The 23008-nt window shown below is 35.6% G+C and overlaps 1 protein-coding gene across 3 annotated transcripts in view; it reads right to left on the bottom strand.

Annotated features, from left to right (window-relative positions):
* The window catches only part of CDH7 (cadherin 7), a 130920-nt gene that overhangs the window by 21552 nt on the left and 86360 nt on the right, over window positions 1-23008 (bottom strand). For all 3 annotated transcript variants that reach the window (XM_058277868.2, XM_058277869.2, XM_058277871.1), the window contains exons 8-11: window positions 13424-13560; window positions 12585-12706; window positions 11783-11900; window positions 8510-8761 (exon numbers count right to left, since the gene is read on the bottom strand). In XM_058277868.2, coding sequence (XP_058133851.1) covers window positions 8510-8761; window positions 11783-11900; window positions 12585-12706; window positions 13424-13560 — 629 coding nt within the window. The remainder of the gene's footprint in view (window positions 1-8509; window positions 8762-11782; window positions 11901-12584; window positions 12707-13423; window positions 13561-23008) is intronic.

The raw sequence follows: 23008 nt of genomic DNA, 5'->3' as shown, positions 1-23008 counted from the left end.
GAAGACTTTCAAACCATGCTTTATGTTTGGAGTTGATTGTCTCTCCATAGCACATATCCTTGGTGTTCTCAAGTTCTGTTCTTGACTTCTTCCATTCACCCAACACTCTTCTGAGATGAGTTCATTGAAACTCAAGATTTAACTACCTTCTATATAAGGTGATTGCTGATGACTCTCATAGCTAAACAGCTCCATCTATTTCTCTGGATAACCAGATATTTACTATTCACAATTTTTAATAATAACAAAAATGTATGAGTTTCTCAGCATATGTAAGTGCTCAGTAAGTGGTACTTACTTTCATTTTTATTATTACCACTTCTATTACTACAGCTTTCTGCCCATGTCTCCTACTCATCTATCATTAAAAGCTTCCAGGTCTAAATTCATTAGGTTTCCTCTAATCTGTTTTATCCCGTGGGCTCTTTTCTCAATCAAGTGAATACCCAAACTTGAAACTTCCAGACTATCCTGGACTCTGATTTCTTCACTCCCTTCTAGTCTTCACCTCCTGCTCATGCCATAACCCAGTCAACCAATTCCTATGTTCTGTAATACCTGGAATGTCCCTCAACTCCATTCCTTATATCCACTGAGCCTGTCCATTCAAGGCCCTTATCTGCACTGAACCCTGTCTCAGTTTCCTACTCCCCAAAATGGAAAAAAATAACTTACCTCGTAGGGCCAAACTCATTTTATGAAAATTAAATGAGTTGATATTTGTAAAGTGCTTAGAATAGTTCTACACAAAGGCCACACTATCTCTTTTTGTTAAATAATAAGCCATATAAGGTGAACTTCTACAAAAAAGGTCTACAAATTCAATTCCTATTCCATTGGTCTTGCTAAAATTTGAGTCATACAATGGTGCGCAGATAAAAGCACAAATCTTACCATGTACTCACATGTAATTTTGATGATCCCCCACCCATTTAGTCAATTATTGACTATTTACCTCATTCTACCTATTGGGTCATTGAGTGACAAAAGTAGAGATAATAATTCTACCTCTGAAGCACCTAAATATGTGGCAATAGTAGTGAAATAATTATTACTGTGCAATTGGGATTAGTTAAGGACCTTGAGATAAAATCGTCCCATGATTTAGGGCAGGTTCTAAATCCAATGACTGTTGCCTTTAAAAGAGAAAGGAGAGGGAGATTTTGACATAGAGATACAGGGGAGAGAGAGAAGAGGGTCATGTAAAGATACACACATGTTAAAAGGTCTAATTCATTGAAAATAGTTTGCCTCCTACATGTAGTACACTAGCCCATGAGAATATATTGGATAATAATGGTTAGAGAAGATATTGGTTTAAGTTGGTTAAAAGAAGGCAACAAAATCCCTACTCTCAAGGTAATTTTATATCTGAGCAAAAGAAACATATATTCATAGATAAATCATGGTAAGTGCTACAAAGGAAATAAACAGGTATTATGAGAGAGAATAATGGTTGTGAAGGGAACCTGATTTACACAGGGCAGTAAAGGAGGTAAAGGAGGTAACAGTGAAGCTGGTACAATGAAGCTCAGTCCCAAAGGTGAAGGGATGCTGGCAGAATGTTTCAGAAAAGGAATGACATACTTGAAAATAACAGAAAGAAGGGCCCTTGGCTCTTCCAGCGGGGTGAGCTCAGAGGCTCAGAGTGAGCAAGCATTACAATGTGCCTCTGCCTTTGGGGGCCATGAGAAGCATGTGATTTTATGTCAGAATATTTGATGCTTTTGAAATGTTTCAAGCAAGGGTATAAAATGATTAATGAATTAAAAAGTGAAATGACAGGAGAAACACAGGGGTACCTATGCAATCTGGTTGTGGTCAGAAAAGGATGTTATCAGTGTATTCAGGCTAAGACCTGTAGGATGAGAAAAAGTTGCTTTGCATTTTGCCTGGATCTCTGTGCTGTGGATTTAGAGCTAATAATCAGGTAAGAGATGGCAAAAATTTAAAATTAAACTTATAGACCCATTTACTTATAATCATAAAAGTTAAATAAAAAAATTCTAATTGGTATATTCCAAGTGGGTAATTGAGACAATTTAGATATTAATGATGGCATTCTGAGTAAGTTTTCAGGTGAATTTAACAACTTAGTAACCTTGAAATGTCCACTGCAATATTTTCTCTATCTTTAGTTATATAATCTGATGTTTTTCTCTTGAGCCCTTATATAGCTTCAGGATTGTTGACCTGAAAATGTAAATTAAGTACTTTTAACCTAAACCATACTGGTTTTCCAGAAAATCTGGAAACATAGGCTAGACTCAAAAAAGATTCTAAAACTATAAAACCTTAGGAATGGAAAAACCAGAGACCAATGGTGAGCCTACTTATGGATAATGACAAAAAATCCAATGCACTTTTCTCTTACTAAGTACAGCCAAGAAATTCAAGGATTCATTCAACATGCATGTACTGAATGCCCTCTGTATATCAGGTCAGAATTTTTTGAGGTACTATGTGTAAGATAAAATAATGCTGAGTCCCTTGCTCCCAAAGCAAGAGACTATTGGCAGAGAGAGGCAAGGAGACAAACAAATGAAACAGACAAGACAACCACAGTGGGTAGTGCTCCAACATGATTAAACCACATTTTATGGGGCCCTTAAGAGTAACACCAACTTGTATTGAGAAACTAGGGAAGTGAGTCTTGAATACAAAAAGGGGATAGCCATTCACAAATCCTAGGGAGAGGGGTCCCAGGCAAAGGGGACAGGGTCTCTATAAGCAGGGATGGCAAAGCAGGAAGCAACATATTCACTTAGGCTCAAAAACACTGTGTGATGGAGAGATGAGGTTGGAGAGAAGGAGCCAGTGGGACAGAAAGAGCCTGTGGTTTGTGGCTGTAGACAACACGGAGCCATGGAAGTCTTATTTTAAGGTGAGGTGTGCCACAATCACATCTGCTTTTAAAGAGCTTACTGTCAGCAGTGCTGGTGGAGTGGATCTGACAGAGACGGGCAGGGAAATCAGTTTGGAGGCAACTGCAGTAATTATGAAGGGAAAAGATGGGCCCTGGACAAAAACTGGGTACAGTCTCAAGGGACAGAAAGGAATGGATTCAAGAATCAACATAGAGAAATTAACAGAACTTGGGGACTGACTGGCCATTGGGGATCAAAGAGAGAAGAGCAAAGGCTGACTAAATTCATTGAAAAAACAGAAAAAGGTGTGAATCAGGAAAAGAAAGAGGAATGCAGGATTTGGTATTTCCATGCAGCATTTTAAACGGAGTTGTCTAATAGAACACTGAATCTACTCATCTAGATCTGCCGAGAAAGGATCTGACAAACCAGAGGCGCTGATTTGCAAATCATCTGCATAAAGGAAATAGTTCTTTCAATTTCTCAAGACAGGGAAAGGTTTAGTTACCATTGAAATTCACTTTTTCCTTCCCCCAAAAAACATTCACTGCCTTCCTCTCCCTTAAATGTGAGTTACAATGATTTTGGGTCTCAAGGTAGACAGAAAAATTGACCAATGCATAATGAATATTCTACACCTAAGGAAGTTTGGTATATTGTTTTGTGGTTGCACTGTGATGTAATCTCAAAGTTAACATATACAGTTTTAATTGTGGTTTCTCAAGTTTGGAAGTAATTGGAGAATACTTTAAATTAGATGCTCAGAGCCAATCAAGGAAATGATAAAGCCACTACGTCAATCATATTATAGTTGTTGCCTCTATTTGGGCAGTTCCTGACCTATACACTTGTAAATCTCTGGGCAAATAGGACTGCCTGTTTGGGTTTGGGTCCTGGCTTTGGCACTCATTTGCTCTATAATTTTGTGAACATTTCTTAATCTCCATACTACAGTGTTCTTATATAAAAAGTATGTATAATACTGATACTTAATAATACCTGCCTCTAAAACTTGCCATGAGAATTAACTCAGATAATGCTTATAAAGCACTTAGGCTAATATCTAGCACATAGGAAGAGTTTACTGAATGTATTACATTTCTAGAGTGCTCACCTGGCTTGAAAAAAGGAACATATCTTCTACTATGAATCTGTCGTCTGTAATCTGCTGGTGATTATCAATCACTAGGACTGCTGTGTCAAGTATGTTCATTATTGTAGAGTATGAGGCATATCAATCTTTTATAAAGTGTTATCATTTTTTCCTCAGCAATCTATTTTTTTGACTTAGGAAATGTTATCACTTACAAAACAGCGAAGGTATTTTTCTGTTGAACAAAATCATAAGTTGCCTGAGTAACATGAGTCATAATATGGTTTACGACTAGGTAGATCAGGGAAGAAATGAGAATTGCTGCATGACAGCTAGACATCAAGCACAGCAAGCTGGCCACCCAAGATACCTGGAAGAGGTGAGGTTCTATGCAGTGTGCAATGGGCTTCCATAAACACCTTATTAAGCCTGAGTCTATGAAGCTGGGCCAGTCTAATCCCAATTATATCTGAGCAGCAAAGAGCTGAAGAAATGCTTTAGGACTTCAATTACTTGAACCTCAAGGTCCAAGTTGGGGAGAAATAAAACTTTATATAGTAAAATCAGCAACAGCTTTACTGTACAACAAAAAGGTGCTTTGTACAGAGTAATAGAAAAGAGTCTAGCTGTGACATTCTCAGAACAGAAGAACAATATTTAATATTGAAACCATATTTTAAAACAAAACAGTTGAAATTACTTTCCCTTCGATCATTTCCTAAAATCCACAGAAACATTAATGTGCAGTCATTCAGTGAATTTCTGTTTCTTTAGAGTGTTTTCAACCTGTTTGAAAAATAACTGCACATGTCAACAACTATGCATTTACTATGACAAAAATATATAATCAGGATGGTGGTGGTGGTGATGATGGGTCCTAATTTTTACTCAAGATTAGAATACTTGCCATATATAGATGAAATTTTTCTGCCTGAAAAACAGCTGAGGTACATTTGATTGGTTACTTTATCATAAAATTTGAACATGGCAATGACATCATTTATTCAATTTCTTCTCTGATTAAATACAGGAAACCCCATGACTTACTGGACAAGGACATTCATAACTACACTAATTTGGGATCATCTTTTCATACAGAGAATTCCATTACAAATAAATTAGAGAGAGAGGGTAAGTGCAAGCAGAAGAATGAGAGAGAAGTCACAGAAGTGTGTCCATAAAGTTATCTAAAGATAGATACAAGTGCAGATTGGCAAATCTGACTATGCTAAAATATTATTTCAAATATTGAGGAAGAATGAACTACAGGTCAGCAACAATTCTACATTTTCAAAATATATTTTCTCTGTGGTCTAATTCAAAAGCAGTGATTGAGGACAAGGCAACCCAGAATTTTATCTCATAATAGCTACTAACTTGTTATATGAACCGTTGTGAAACGTTGAAACTAATTTTGCCTCAATTTCTCCATCCGGGTGGTGCAGAGGTTCAGGCTGGAAATTATTTCTGGAATGCCTTCCAGTTTGTACACTTTGGAAACCTCCGTGGATCTCCTTCTGGCATGTGGCAAGTACCTTTAATTTGTTACATTGCTGGAACACAAACTTGGCATGCAGTGAAGAATGCGTTTGTGAGTCCAGAGCCCAGGTCCTTCTCTAGTCTCACTCTCAAATTGAACTTGATTCTCTTGTTCTTCCTCCCCATGCCTATCTGCTCACTTGTCCTTTTCTAGCATATTTGTTCAGAAGGCTGAAAAGGCTTGAGGTACAAGCCCTGATACCCACTGGCAAGTATGATGCCAGGATGCATGCCCTACCAGCATGCCCTCCAAGAATCCAAAGGCCCTGGGTCAGCACCTATCGTATGAAAACCCAGAGCCTCTAACAGAGGAGACAGAACCATGAGGGTATGAGGAGTGCTGACCGCCTGCTTCAAAAGACATGGGATGTCAGATACAAAGCAGTTCTGAGTGGAAACACCAGCTCTGAGCACACTGGTTACATGGAGGGTTGAGATGGAGATGGAAGCTGCAGGCAGGAGCCTCTGTTCCACACTGTTTATCAACACCGTAAGTTTCTGTTTTGAGTTATGTTTTAATAGACTTGCAGAAACTTTTAAAAAATGAATAAAACATGGGGCATATAAACCAGATCTACAGGAGTGGAAAAGGCATTCCTAATTTGATGTCTCTTTAAGCAATGGTTCAATTTAAAAAGAAATAGTAGTCAATCTAAGTTTTGCCACCTAAATTTTGACAAAATCCCTCAAACCTATTAGATAGACAGACATGATAAACATGTATCAATATATTTTATATACATGAATATATTTTAAATGCAAGAATAAAACAGAATAAAACCTTATTTGGCAAATTTTTAGTAATAGTTACATAATGGTTCCTAATTAGAATCTTCAAGAGACCCAAATAACAAGGAACCCCAAAGTCATAGGTGAGAGCCTTTCCTAAAGCGAAACAGACTTCATCAGGTAGACAGGCTTACAAAAAAATTAAGTCAATTAAGGTTTGATAATAATTAAATTTTCAGGAATATAGTTTTATATTATTCCTTTCAAGTACAGTAAATTGTACTCTGAGCTTCTGTAATCAAATGCTCAAATTTTGTTTACAAAGAGTCATCTATATGCCACCTTCCTATCCCTTCTGTTTTTCCTGCTTCTGAGTCTTTCAAGCTAAAGACACTGCCATTTTAAATATGAAATGATAGTTTATCTTCTTAGCTAGGTCACCCGGCTACTATAAAATAAATTTGTAATTTATATCTTAATTATTATATTTTGGAAACTGCTGGAGCAATAAAAATTATTTTGAAGAATTCACTCTATTCCCTTGTATTCTAATCAGATATTATCTGGGAGTTACCTGCCATTTCTTATGAATTTCTAAATATTTCTGAGATTTATGTGAAGCATTATGGAAAAAAACAGTTTAATTATTCCGTTCTACATTTACTTTCACTGAAAGTTACTGAGGATAATGATAACATATTTTTAGGAGATCTTTTCCTGTGTGTTAGCAACCAGGTCTCAGCTTGGATAATAGAATTTTTGATTCATCAATAGCACATCTGCCAAATGTCTGCTATACAATAGTCACCCTGCTCCTTCATGAATTATCTCATTTAATTCTCACAAAAAATATGATGAGGCTAGTTCTATTATTTTTTCTCTTTTTAAATTAAGAAGCTAGCTACTGGGGGATTAACTTTCCCTGGTGAAGAACTAGTACACGTTAGGGGCATTAACAAAACCTAGGTTTATCTAACTCTACAAAGCTAGTTTTAAAATTTACATAATGCTGGCTCCTATGGCTAAATACTGATCTTATAAAAATATATGATAAATGGATTAATTCTACTAAACTCCAAGAAACACATGGTATGGTCCCAGGTGAAATAGTAAATGCCTTGTTTTAGTTGTTACAGCAAATCATACTGTGAATGAGAATGTAGCTAATGTATAAACTCCATTACCCAATAGCCATGTTGGATGTTCCCCAATTTTTAAAAGGATACTTCATATCTCTTATAAAACTGCAATTCTAGTATGAGCTATAAATCTAACTTAATGAAATAACAAGCCATAGTGGAAAAGTACAATTAAATATGCTAATATTCCTAGGGAAATGATAACCTTTGCATTGCTGAGTTTGCAATCTTTGAAAATTTGGAAAGAATTTTAAAAATCCATCTTAATTTTTTTCCTGGAAAATGGTAAGCTGTAAAACTACAATTTCTAAAGTAAGTGTATTATAAGAACAATGAAAAGTTCTCTCGTCTCAGTCATCTCCTCGGTAGAGTATTCTAACGCAAACAGCTGGGATACAGTAAATTTAAGAAATACACTTAGAAAAAAATGGCTTTCAAACACAAGCCATTTATCTTACTGCTGTTTTGAAGATGAAATAGCTTATATTTTCCGAGTTATACTTTAAATGTACCACTGAAATCCGTGGCCAATTACCTGTGTGTTACTCAGTGAGACAAAACCGCCTAATAGAATATTTGCATATGTCCTCCACGTATTATGTATTGAATTGTGTCTCCCAAAAAGACATGATCAACTGCTAGTCCCCAGGCCTGTGAATATGGACTTACAACCTGTGAAGATGTTATTAGTTAACTTGAGGTCAAACTGGAGAAAGGTGGGTTCTAATCCAATATTCTTCCAGCTAGCGGGAGGAAATCTGAACCCAGACAAAGAGAGCAAGCTGGCCCTGTGCGGGAGCGGAGACTGAATTAGGCTGCCGCATGCTCAGGAGGCCTGGGCGTGCAGGCCACGGACCAAAAGCCAGGGGAGTGGCACGGAATGCATTTGCCGTTTTAAGAGGAAGCATGGCCCGGCCAACAGCATGCTTTCAGGTTGTCGCTTCCAGAACTGTGAGCCAGTCAATTTCTGTTGTTTAACCAGCTAATGGGACTTTGTGGTCCTTTGATTACAGCAGCCACAGCAAGCCAGGACCTCCAGGGTACACCATATAGGAACAGGGAACAGAAAGATCGTGAGGTGTGGCTGGCCACGGTAGAGCCGAGACTGCTGCTACAGCGGGGACACTGGAGGTAGTACCTACCCAGCAAAGTCAGGACACAGGCGAGGATGGCGATCAGGGCACCGGTGCTGAGCCCTGCAGGGAGGACGTAGGCCTCCGCGTTGCAGGTCTGCGCTGTGCCATCTGAGTCACAGTCACACACTCGGATGGTGAGGGTGTTGGTGCTGCTGAGGGCAGGGGACCCGTTGTCCACGATGAAAATCGGCAGGTAGTACACGGACTGCTCCTGTCTCCTGAAGCCATTTCTCCTGGTCAGAATTGAGGCCGTGTTGTCTAGGATAAGGAAAGTGACATGTATCACCCCCAATTCCTGATGGGATCTGTTTTTCCAAATTTCATTTGATTAAGGTCCCTGTGTTTACTTTGCTTTCTAAATTAAGGAAGAACTGGAGTTGCTGTATCTTTTTATCATAACTATTGCCATTGAGTTTCTTTTGGTTAAATTTGAAATATTTTAAGATATTCATGTTATCCTACATACTGAGTTACAGCAAAAAATATTTATAATATAAAACTGAATATGAAAATGTTCATACTTTTATTTGTAATGCTAAGTGAAGCTTTTTAGAAACTACATGTACTATACCCTTTCACTTATCTTAAATTTCAAACCACATACTTACAGAGTTAATGGCAAAAATTAACAGGTTAAATATTTCCGCAGCATCATTAGACAGCATAAATGAAATATTCCAATCGATTCTTTATTGACAAGTCCCGAGTCCAATACGGAAACAAGTGAAATAAGCTACTTGAGTTTAATTTAAATTGAATTTGCACAGGTATTCAAGTAGAAATATTACATTAAAAAATCCTTATCCCTATAAATCATTACCTAAACTCCATGAATATAAATATTTTGTCAGTGATAGATAAGTCATTCAAATTTAATTTATATTCAATATTCTATTGCACCTAAACAATTATTGTAATTATGAAAATTGTAACAGTGACCACTAAGTCCACATCACTTTATTTCTGGTTTCTGTACAAGAAAAATAATTTTAGTAATTTTATCTGGTAGCAATTTCTCCAGCTAACTTTTATTAATTAAATTATGGGATTCCTTAAATTGACTTAATAACAAAACTATAAAAGAAAAAACAAGAAAGAAAAAGAGGATCATAATTTCATCTAGTGTGCTTTATTATAGGTGTTCTTCCCAAGGGGCCAAAAAAGGCATTTATCCAATGTTAACATAAAAGAGCAAGCTGGAATTCATTCTTTCTCAAATAACTGCACAAAACAGTAAGCTAACATGAGCCTGCAGAACTAGTATTACCTGTGGTTATAGATGAGGAAGGAATAAAACCACTTGCTTTTCAGATTTCATCTGGTAGGGTTGCTTTTGTAAACAAATTATTTATTTTAAAATATTTTAAAATTTATTTTAAAATATTTATTTTAAAATTTTTAAAATAAAAATTTATTTTAAAATTTAAAATTATTTATTTTAAAATTTAAGAATAAAATTATTTATTTATAAAATTTTAAAATATTTAAAAATTTATTTTAAAAGAGAACGTACTCTAAAAGTCTACAAATGGAGTTATTTAAGGATATTGGTTTGAGTATGTTCCTTTACATTTAACAAAAACAATACACACACACAGACACTCATCAGCATCTTTGTCTACCACCATCTCAGATGTTATATTGATTTTATACAAAAAGTCTTACAAAGTTTTTGATCTGTAATCTAACATGCCTAGTATCAAAATAAAGATAACAAATATGAGTTGAGAAGCATATGCTGGAACAAATGCACAGCATGTGAGACGAGAGCTCTATACTTAGGTCAGATCATAAAATGCATAATGTTTTATATTCACCCCCTAAGATGGAAGCCAGCACCAGGACCAATTTCCCCCCATCTGTACAGCTGTTCCTACAAGGGGCAGGCAAAGGGGTTCTGGGCTTGACTTGGGGAACTCCACCAATTGCGTGGCAGTTGTGGCTGCTTTATAAATGCAGGCCTTTTGGAGCACCTGCCATCCAACAATTATTGGTGCTGCTGGATGACACCCCATGGGGGAAATGTTCACGCTCTTCTTGTGAAGGTTACAAACTCCTCTCAGCATTTGGCCTGATTGGGTCCAGGAGCTGAGGACTGTCCCCTCCAGCTATGACGGAGTCAGGAAGTTGGAGATTACATACATAGAGAATATTCTTCTTTTTACATTACTACAGGAATAAGACAGTATTCTTATTAAGCAGAGAATGAGATGAGGAACAATAATTATTTTTAAATTCAGTTTTGGAGGCCAAAGAAGATTTTCTGGACTAAAGAAGGTGGTGGGCCCAGCACTCCTAAAGGCTGTCTTCTAGGTCATATACCAACACTTCGCTAATAAATCTCTTTCTAAAAGGGTTTTGTTCTGAAACCTGACTTCCACATACAATCTAAATGAAAGAAAGATTATGTTTTCTGTACTGTTGGGGAATACTGTTCTCTTTTTGTAGTGCTGCAAATTCTCACCTTCTGCTAGAATAAACATGAATGAAAACCCATGTGAACATATAAATCTGAAAACAGACAATAATAGGTTCTTGTACTTCTTTGAAAAGTTCTTTTAATTGTCAATATATATACTGAACAAAAAGACAATCGAGTTACAGGCATTTGTAAAAATATTCCTATGATGACAATTAGGAAACTAATAACAAGCATTTACATTTTTTTTTTCAAGATACATAGATCACACAAAAAAGCATTTACTTCTGAAGCAAGGAAAGAGAGAGGAATAAGAGGGAGATCTTCGCTATATTTCATTTTGCACATGAGCATAATGTTTTCATTTGTATGTATTACTGTTATTTTTACATTAAAATAAAAGAATAACCATTGTTATTCTTTATTGTTATTCTAAGTATTGAAAATACTAATTACAAAGTTGATTTAGGGTGAGCATGTAGTCTATTTTCCCAATGTTTCAAGGTATACCTATGGAGCATAATCCCTACTAAGGCATTTAGTTGGCCCTCAAAAGATCAGTAAATCTGGTTAAAGAGCTTGACATACAAATAAGGAAACAAGTGTCTACAAGAAATGACAGAGTGAGACGGATCTGGCATTCTCCCCTATTTGGCCTTATGCCTAAAATGATTTAAATAGCAGCTTCTTCTTCATGACAGCAAATCCATAGATAAAAATTACTTGAGGGGCTCACTGCCCTTTAATCAATGTCCTTGCTAGTTTTCAAAAAGAAACCCACAATCAGCATTCCTGAGAGAGAGAAAGCCCTCGCTCAGCGTCTGTAATGGCTGCCTCCAGTGACAACAACAGTAACTTACCTTTGTTATCTTGCAGTGAGAAGTTGTGGTTATTTGTTGCATCGGTTGTTAAGCTGAAGTAAAACTGGTGTCCATTGGATGGCTCATCTTTATCAACAGCACTGATCTTCTGGATAACCTGGGAACAGAGAATGTAAAACATGAAAGCATGTTGCCATGTTGGCGTGCTTTGTACATTCTCTGAGGCAGGAGCGAGCAACTTTGCACCTTATGGTAGGTGCCATCTTCCTGAATGAGCTGGGGGTGAGAGACAGATCAGATGTACTAAGAGGAACCCAATCTAAAAAGGGCTTTGGAAAATAAATCATGTCCTTTTCAAAATTCATGGCTGAATGTACTTTTGTGAAGCACAGAAATAAGCTGTACCAATTGATTAAACCATCCCAGTAAACATCACAGCACTCTGAAGAATACAGATAAGGAGGGAAAAAACAGAGATTGAACTACACTTAATTCTTAGAACTTCAAGCTACTTAAATTCTGTGCCGTGTAATTGTGGGAAACATCCCTATAAAGCTTAATATGCTATATTTCTCCTTAAAGGGGTCTGAGCCTTTAATCATTTAACAGGTTTTTACAATGTTTACCTTTTCTTCTTCAGGAATTTTCATCATCCCAATTAAACCGGAATTTTAAAGTTTCTTTAACGTTAGTTTATGCTACACATCAAAGTGTTCGTTTTGGTAAAACAAGCTGATTATATTTTATCTTAAAGCTAGAAGAATTTCAAAGGCCATTAACGGCTGCTGAGTATTTTTAAAGCAATCACAAACTAGGAACAAGTTGCTCTGTGGACTCTTACTTGACCTGGCTGGGCATTTTCACAGACAGTGGTCTCGTAGTCCATGGCAAACTCGGGCGCGTTGTCATTGATGTCTAGTATAGTGATGGCAACGTAGCCTCTTCCTACTTGAGATGGATTCTCTAAGAAAGAAGAAAATGTCTCATCATTTACTCTAAGTGTAAAGTTGCTACTCAATTGGCATGTTATTCAGAAAATGTCAATAAAAAGCAATTGTAATCAATCAAAACCGTTTGCCTTTCCTAAAGAACAATTCTAATAATGAAATGATCAATTCTCATCATATTGTAGCTTTTAAAGGGAGCAGAACATTGTTGAAAGAAGAATGACCAATAAACCACGGATTTGAATATGAATATACATTTGCATTTTATGCATGTATTCATATATATCATATATGTATAAAATACTATATGTATAAAATTAAGCAGTCTTCTTTAAATGGTGTTCTTACCAGGGACTAAGCTTAGTTCAATATCAGAATAAGCAAATCTGGTGCTTTGGCTTGATATCAATTTAATAAATTTTGTAGCTAAATCTTTTTCAACAGCTCCATATCAATGTAAGCACAATATATGAAATATGACCACAAAATACAACGAAGCCTTCTGAACAAAACTCAGGTCTAGTTTTATAGTCATCTCCTTTAATTCATTCTGTAAATATTAGCAAATAAAGCTAGTGAATATATATTGCAGCTTGAAAATTAGAGATTTTCAAATTTTTGTTCAATTCAAATAAGCAACTATATAATTCAAATTGAATTTATACCCTCATGAGAACCTGTTCTCCACTTCCAATATCCTCCTTCCCAATTTAGTTTAAACCTTACAACTTACGGCTCTCCATTGCAAGGACTGTGATATTATGAACTGCATTTGTCTCTCGATCCAAAGACTTGGCGGTTGTAATAACTCCACTGTTGGCATCAATATTGAAGTATCTCTCCAAGTCTGTGTTTCTGTCAATTGAGTACCTAATTGAACATTAAAAAAAACAAAACTTCAATATTCATGTTTGATTACAGTTTGCTAAGATTATCTCATTAATTGCATAGCCAATCACCAAATCCTGCTGATTCTATAATCTGCCATTTTATAACAGAAGTGCATGCTTAGTTTAAAATTTTGCTCAAGTAATAGCTTGCTCAAAACATGCTTGTTGTTCATCTCTGTTTTTTCTGATAAACAGAAGAAAACAGTAATATAGTTATCTTGACAATGGCTCTGAGTATATAATTATTAACTTTAAAGTCTTTTTTGTTTGATGAAAACAATTTACAATAGATTTTAGTAACTCTAGTTTGGTTATTGGTCTTTGAAAATGAAACATAGGTAGACATGTTGCCCATAGGCATATACTTAAAAAAAAATCTTTAGTTTAATAATTCCAGCCTGATCTTAACAGGTTTTTACTATATTTCTCACCTTCAAGTCTTGATCTGGGTTCCAGAGGTGTGTTTCCAAGTATAAACAGACCCCCTAAAATTGCATAAATATTTTGGTGTGCAAAATAATTTTCTCAAAAAGGCTGTGATACAAAAATTAGTGAAAAAGTAGGGTTCTACTTGTATTTTTATTCTAATTCCATTCATATTTCACCTTATTCGATGTTATTATGTTTCATCCACAAAATATACCCTCCCCTCATTAACCACCATCTTCAAATTCCCTCCACAATCTATTCAGTTGGATGAGATAAAGGTTCTCATTTTAAAACAAATAATTGAAAACAAACAAATACTAACTCTGGTTTGAACAATTATTTTATATCTACATAGAAATTCTCTAATACTATTAAATGGAATCATCTTGTTTGCTGTACTACAAAATGCAAGAAATGTAAAAGGAAAGAAAAGTGTCAGAAAATGTTAAAAAAAAAAATTAGCTGTGAACCAAGAGATACTATTGTCTTTGTGCAGCTGTAGGTGTTTGGGTGTTGGGAGGATGAAAACATTATTGTCTGATGGCTTTTCTTTTCTTCTTGATATAAGAGACAAGGTTATCAACTGAGAAAACAAAGGCGAGAACAGGCAGTTTGAGGACAAGGAGTTTTCTAAGGACAAAATATATTCTAAGGAAATTACCATGGAATAGCTAAGTGTGGATTGCCCATTTGAGGTTGATGGCTATTCATTTAATATGTGCATAAAAAGAGAGGGTTGGATTTACCCAGGCATACACATGGCGGGAGAGAGGGATGAGGAGAATAGGGGCTACACAGTTTCTAGCTTTGCAAGTCATACGCCATTGCTTCCATCATTTTCTATGGGTCAGAAAGGCTGGTGGCAGCCAACTTGAAAGCAGGAGAGCACAAAGTTACTAGGCTTTTTAAAAGTAACACTGGTACACCAAGAAGAAATACAAGATAGGAGCTTTGATATGTTACCAATAAAATATAAACAAATGTAAACTCAAAATGAGTTTTATGAGGTTCTTTATTGTAATATTTCTCAAACTAACCATAATATAGAATACAAAAATATGGGCTTGCCAAGGAATCTTTCCACATGTTCATTCCTGATTCAAGGTTTAGAGCTTGGATATCCTTTAAACAAGTCTCAAAAGAGATAATTTCACAGTGTTTTATTTTCTTTTTGAAATTAAGTTATCATACAGGAAAAATGACTTTTTGAAGTATAGTTCTATGAATTTTAACACATGTAGATTCATGCAGCCATTCCTAAAATCAGGATACAGGGCTGTTCCATCAGCACAAAACTCTCTTGTATTATATCTTTGTAGACACATTCTCCCATACAATGAGGTCCAAGCAACCACTGATGTGTTACAACAGGCTTACCTTTTTAAGAAAGTCATCTAAACAGCATTATGTAGAATGTAGCCTTGTGGAACTGGCTTCCTTTACTCAGCATAATGACTCTGAGGTTCATCTAAATTGGTGTATCCGTTCCTTTTAATTGCTAAGCAGTACTCCATTAAATGAATGTACCACTTTTGTTCATAATACTAAGAAATAAACTATTTTTCCTGCCTCCATAGGGGCTTATCAATGTTATTGCTCTTTTCAAAGAAAAAGCTTTGACTTCATCCAGGTTTTAAGGTTTCATTCAGTGTGAGAGAGATAAGTAGACTGTGCTTACCCAGAACAGGACCCTAGTATTTTTGTTTTGTTTAACTGAGGAATAGACAATCACAAGATATATAAAGGAAAAGGCCTGGTGAGGAAGTAATGATACGTGGTTGATTAAACATTTATGTTGGATGAGGCAAATTGCCAAGGGAAAACTCTGTCCAGCCTTTAGAATTGATTTTACCAATTATATATGCTTGATGTGATCAGGAAATTGCAAGTGCAACAGAGGCCATCTTCCCTTTCCCTTTTGGAAGTCTTACTAGCAAACAGTTGTGCAACTGCCAGGGTTCTATGCAGCCACAGTCCAATTTCCAGTTTTTGGTTCCCTGTGTGATTTAGACAGTGACAGTGGTGTTGGAAGTGGGATATTTTTGTTAGAAACCCAGTTCCTATGGTCACCTTAGGGTTCATAACCCACTGTAGATGAATTATGTGTTGGTCAGGAGTTATTGCTTTGGATCCAGTCTAGATCTCCTTCAGTCATTTCAAAGACATTTACCTTCTAATGACCTGCTTTAGTCCTCTCCTTTTGAAATATCTATAGTACTTTCAGTTTTCTGCTCTGAACTCCAACTTATAGGTCAATCATATAAAAGAGATGTATTTTCTTCTCTGAAATGTTGCATTAGTCAAACCATTATATACCCGTATTTCATATTGTTAACATCTTAAATATGTGCATGCATGCATGTGTATTTGTGTGTGTGCGTGTGTATATATATGCTATATATATATACACACACACACCAAATATACATGTATAAATATATACTTTTGTTTATTTTATGCAATGGTAATAGAACAATTTATATTAATGATTGATAAGAGGATTATCTCTTAATATCCACACACCCATATATCAACTGAGCGAGCATTAAAAGCATGAATTGCTAATTTTTTCAAATCTCTAAGTTAATTACTAAGAGAACACTTGACTATTTTAAAATAGACTTCTAGATTCTCACAAAGCAAAAAGCCTTTGAACTTGACACACATCTGTAAATGACCTCACACAATTCCCCATCAGGCTAAAGCCAATCATCAAGAGTTGCAAAGGTCACAGAGCTAGAATAAAGGACATTAAAGTTGAGAATTAATAATGTGCAATATCTCCAACCATTACTGACCTCATAGGGTTCTATTTACAACCAAGGCCTCTATATGTTTGAAGAAAAGATCTATTGTTAATCAGCCTTTCCTATCTTTCAAATATATATTATTTCTTAATTATTAAAATTCTATAGTTTATAAATTATGTGAATTCATTACTATAATCCACATTTAGATGTTACAAATAGCACAGCCTTATACATATACACACATACACATTTGGTAATTTGTAAATTACTTTGATTTTCTTATCTTATGTCTCCATTCATTCATGCATTCAGTAAATATTCTTCGGCACTTACAAGTGACACTGTATTCAGGAAACACAGAATATAAACAAAGAATAATGGTCACCTGTAGTATTTAGTAGGAATCCCGTAGTATTTAGTAGCCATGTAAGATATGATGGAGGAAGTTGGGCAGGTATGGGGAGAGAAAGAGGTTGTGACTTGAGAAGAGATGGGAGACCTTGGCAAGGTCAAGGTATAGACAGTCTATAGCACACTAGGTGGTTGTTCTGTTTCTGGCTCCCAAGGACTCAAGCTCACTGGTATTAAAGGAGTTTCCCTATTTTCTACCAGCTCCTCTAGACGTGAAAAAAAAAACCTCCAAAAAACTAGAGCTTGCCTAAGGAGTATTGTTTTTAATGCATATAGTTGAGAAATAAACTGAGAAAAATGATCCCTTAGATGAGAGAAAGAGAGAAAATATGGGCAATGTTAGAGAGACAAGTGTAAAATGTGTCTGACTTAGAATCTTGGAGGGCTGACGGACCTAAAAGAGAAGGATCCTAAAGAAATTTGAGGACATACTATTTGCAGTTCTAGATCCACTGGTCTGGCAACTGAGTCACTGGAGGCTGAACTGGAAGGAGAAGGAAGACTGGTGTTTCTCTTACCATGAACCAAAGCTAAGTTCAGGGTGACTTCTGCTGCCAAGAGCTCTGTGTGTACTCACCTAAGCCTCCAGTTTCTGCAAATGACAGTCTAAAGTAATGGGCTTCCTTCAGGGGCCAATTAGAAAGGTCACTTCCATATTTTTTGCAGCAAGAGCAGTTAAAACTTCTGCCCCATCCATTTTTTAGGTAGCCAGATCTAAATCTCAATATCCAACTTTAATTCTTTTCCCCAGATTTTTGTAAAATGCTCCAGTTGCCTGCAATACATATCTAAAAGTAAATTTGTCTACTTTTTCCCAACCCTATCCCTCCAGATCTTCCCCATTTTCCAAATGTAATGATTTTAAAACATAAGTTTACATTTTTCCTAATCCTCAAAAGAAATATGTAATGTTGTATGTGACAGAGACTTCTCTATTTGCATGCCTAAAATCTTTTTCCCTTTAATTTTTACTAATAAAACTCAGCCTTTTTTTTTTTAAAGAGCTAGCCATGTATCCAGCTAAAAAAGATTTTCTAGCATTCCTTGTAGAGGCAGTATATTTATATCTAAGTTCTAGCAAAGGGGATGCAAAAGAAAGTTGTTGGGTTGAGCCTCATTGAATACCAGACATATATTTTTGCAATCACTGGAAAATAAGAATCAGGAACAAGAAATTTTAATTTAGGAGGGACAATTAATAGGAGCTACCAAAAGACAAATATGCAAATGTGGGCACAAAATCATATATAAAGGCACACGTTTAGCTTTTGAATGTCAAAAATGTGAAAAATTAGAAGTGTTGATTCAGCAAGCAATTAATATTTTTTTGTTTTTGCCCCTTTGCCTTTCTCACACTTGGGACAAGAGTACAGTGGAAAGAGATCTAGAAGCCATTTTGTAAATATGAGGTATCAAGGGCTTGACAAAAGCAGCTAGGTCCTTCATGGCAATACACTGCCAAATTATCAGTCCTTGACTGCCTAGCTCTAGACTTCTCATTGGTAAGTCATTAGTGTTGAGCATGGTTCTCACCAGCCAAGCACAATTTCTAATTAATGCCAACAGATAGTATTATTGGTATATTTTGGGTACTGGAAACTAAAATCTCACAGTCGATAACAGCTGGAGCCAAGCCTCAGATCCACGTGTCTTAGCCATCTTTCTGGCATACTTCTTCACAGAAATGAGTCTTATTAAGTTGGTGCCATCCACAACTCCATGGTTCTGCTCTTTTCACTTGTTTCCCATTGCTCTCCTCTCTAAACCCCTAGGTCAGTCAAACTGATGTTAGTTAAAGAATGAAATATCGTTTGCATTCCCATCTCTGTGCATTTCTCATGTTGGTCCTCTACTACTATTTTAACTCCTTTCCAATGACCTTAGTCCTACTATTCCTTTAGAAGAAACTTCTGGCATTAAGCAGTAAGCCTTTCCCATTACATCTGAAAGTGTAACTTTCTAAGAAAATCTGCTATATGAAAGATTCTTGCCACTTTACCTCATGATTTCTTGTGCTACACCATCATGAACCACAGAATGAGAATGAAGGGACAGTATTTCTTGCCAAGACTCATCCACTAACCAATTACACTAAATTGGGCTTTTCATTTGCCAGTTGTAGTCTTCTCTTTCTTCATGTGCAAAATGAGAAACTGGTACAAGATGATTTCTGTTTTCTAGATTTAACATTGGAATTTTAATGCATTTTGGTGTAAGATCTTTTCTACAGCTAGACTGCAAGAGAACTGGAACCATATCTCATTTATCTATATATCCTCAGTTCCCTGCACATCTGCTACAAAAGGAAGTACCTAACAAATACCTATTATTACTTCTGCTGTCAAATAAGTTGCAGAGAATAAATATGCTCTTCTTTATAATTAAAAGGAGCCTTTTTATTACCCAGTTATCAATTTGCATGTCAGCATTCATAAATAGAAGGTGCATGTGATCAGGGTGGAGTAACACAAATGTATCTTAACTACTTAAAACAATGGCAAAAGGTAATATAAGAAGTGACCATGAATAAATCTGAACAATAGAATAGCTAAATCACTTGAAATGAAACCTTAACGTCTCCCAAGTAGTGTGTGTGTGTATGCATGTGGAAGTTGCATAAGAATTGTACAGGTTTGAATATAAACCTCAATAAAACTCTGGAACCACATTTTCTACTGTGTGATGGGAACATGTTTGTTATTTTTGACATAGGATTAATAATGCTTGCCTTACAGGGTTTTAATGCGCAGTATGTAGTTCAGTGTATATTGATAGCAGATAGCCTCCTCATACCCTCTCTGATAATGGCAACACAATTTTCCTTTGGGTTTAACTTCTCCCTATAACATGCTTCTTGATGGTACTCACCATCAACGTGTCCAGAACTTGCCTGAGTAAGTGACGGGCACATTTCAAGAGAGGCAAATAAACTCACCAAGAAATGTGAACTTTGCACAAAGGGAAATATGCAAAATAAGGGTGGTGTTGGTTCATTCCGTTGGCATTATCTGGATGAGGTTCTTATAGAGGAACCTGATTCCCCTGTTTTCTGAAGACTGGCTAGTCAACCCTTCCTTTGATTTTGTAAGTTACCCCAAATTATTATAATAAATTCCTTTTTTTTTTTTTCCAAGTAACTGTGGCCAATTTTGTTGATTCAATTAAAGAATTCTTAGTGTCCAGTATAAGCTAATTGTTAGTCACCTAATATTTCAATCTGATATATGGTTCTCTCTGACTTATAGTAAAAATTATTATGGATTTTGAAGTCCTTTATTAGATTTTTCAATAAGCATTTTTAGTGTGGAAAGCACAACAAGGGAGAAGTCAGGAGAAATGGACTTTTCAATAAATTCATTTTACCTGGAGTCTTTCAAAAGCAGAGTTTTAGGTCACAAGCAATATAATGAAAAACAGAAAAATGGCTAAAAATTAGAAATTTCCTACTTACCAAGTTTTGAAAATTATCTCTGGATACAAAGTATACTATTCTATACAATCACGTTCTACATTTTTACCATACCTGAACATATACATTTTCCTTTCTTTTTAGTGATACTATATTAAACCAAGGAGCTTTTTGAAATACATTACAGCACATTTTCCCACAGAACTTATTTCTGCTACTTTTCAAATTAACCAAATTTACTGCCAACACTATTTTTAAATGTTACCAGCTTGCTAGATTTCTTATAATAATCAGATGTAAATAATTTAGATTAAATAACATGTACAAACATATGCATGCATACAAACTACTTAAAACAATACACACCGAATTATTCAAACATTTCAAATGTGCTCAATCTGTGACATACATAATGTGATATCTGATAGTATTTTATCAACTTTTATCTGAGGATATATAATAATGGGAATGCAAAAGAAGCTGCTGATAAAGATGATCATCTTGGCACCCTTAAACATAAATATAAATATAGTTCTATATTTAAATTGTTTAAAATGCTGAAAATGCTCACTGTTACCTTTTAAATCACCTTTCTTCACATCTAATCTCATTTGTAGTAAATCGTGTTTCAATTCACTGGCTATTTTTAGCATAGGGATTTGGGGCTTGCTGTGCTGCCTACAGATATGAATTTGCTGATTTCATAATATAGCAAGACTCCTAGGAAATAACCACGGAAAACCTAAACAGCCTTTGCATAATATTTCCTTGGCTTGCCCAAATCCTGCCATCCCTCAAAGCTCTGCTTTTGTTTTCGCTCCTTCAAATGAAGTTTTCTGGCCGGTAAACTCTGGGCAATTATTAATTATCTCATAATTTGTCTTGTTAAAGCGCTGGCATATTTTTGTTGTTGTTCATTATTGTTTAACTTTTTATGGGGTTTTATTTCTTCAACCAGATTGCAAGTTCCTTGAAGTCAGAGGAAATGTTTTATTCATCTTCATTTTCCTATCAGGAAATATTCCCTAGGGCTTCACACAGAGCAGGTTTTTAATAAATACATGCTGATTCATTGATCATCCCATCAATGCTGACATGAGAAATGAATTGTGCTCTAGACTCTGGGCTGCCCTTTCAGATTTTAACAATTTTTTAATGAGAATCTCACACTAGTAAAATCCTTTCCATTTGGAAAGATGATCAGAATCAACAGGCCACAATCTGTGTTTCCAAGTTCAAAAGATAAATCTTCACATATGGCATTCGCAATCAGAATGTACACACAACTACATGAAACATAAAAAGCTAGAATCATGGTTGCCCTCAATTACCCACTTTTACTTTAAAAATTGTTCCTTTTTTTTTTTTTAATAAGTAATCTCTAATATCATGAATTTCCACCTTTGGCTTTGCCTATAGCTTCTACTTTCCTTATGGGAAAAGTAAAAAGCAAAGTACACATGAAATGTTGGGTTAGGTAAGCTATCTACATCGTGGGTAAGCTACAAAGTATATATAACATTTCACAATGCCTTTCTTTAATCTTTCCTTCTTTTACCTTATATTTCTAAAGAGGCAAAATGGCAAGGTTCCTCTCATGATATAGGTGTGTCGCTGTCTTCTATTAAGGAAAGGGCAACATACACAGAGATGTGCATAGACGTTTTTTGGTTGCTTTAGGAGAGCAGGTAGAAATAAGAAAATGCTGTATGAGGTAAGGATCATGTTGGAAAAGGATGGCAATTTTGTCTTGGTGGACGCAAGTCAATATATTTCTTTCTAGAATTCTAATCTCTTGCCCTGTATGTGAGTAAATATCCCAATATACATGATGTATGCTAGATTTCAGTATTATACTACAAAATAATGTCAATAATTCAGACACTAATTATTCAACTTTCCATGCTGTTTTACAATTCAAATATTTTAGTCCTAATTTCAAACAATGGAAGTTAACGTTCCTCAATTACAGTTTTTCTAGAGTGCACAAGCACAAAATCCACAATTGTAGGGTTCCATCTAATCTGGAGGTTCACTGTTCCTAGGGTCCCACAAGACTGGGCTATCTACTCATCCACTGGCAGAGGTTGATGGAGGGTTTACATTTTGACAGTTACTCCAATGCCCAATAAAAATATATCTTTCCATACATCAAACAACTAAGTAATATTTTCCATATCCTGAAAAATAAGTGAACATAAAATTTCTTTCAATGAGAATTACCAGTGGAGTTGTATATAAGGTACATCTCTTTTCACTGGCTCTAATACCAAAATGTAAAAATGACATAAAGAACAATAATGAATAATATTAGCAATGATAAAGATAAATACTGCTTATATCTAAGCATAATTCACAGTTTAAAAGAATCAGTTACTTTCCCTTTCTTACTTAATCCTCAAAAGAGCCTCTGGAAAATTAGGAGGCAA

Source organism: Dasypus novemcinctus, chromosome 16 (assembly GCF_030445035.2).
Source record: "Dasypus novemcinctus isolate mDasNov1 chromosome 16, mDasNov1.1.hap2, whole genome shotgun sequence".
NCBI classification, from domain to species: Eukaryota; Metazoa; Chordata; class Mammalia; order Cingulata; family Dasypodidae; genus Dasypus; species Dasypus novemcinctus.
Note: the sequence above shows the minus strand (reverse complement) of the source record. Positions and strands in the feature narration are given on the sequence as shown.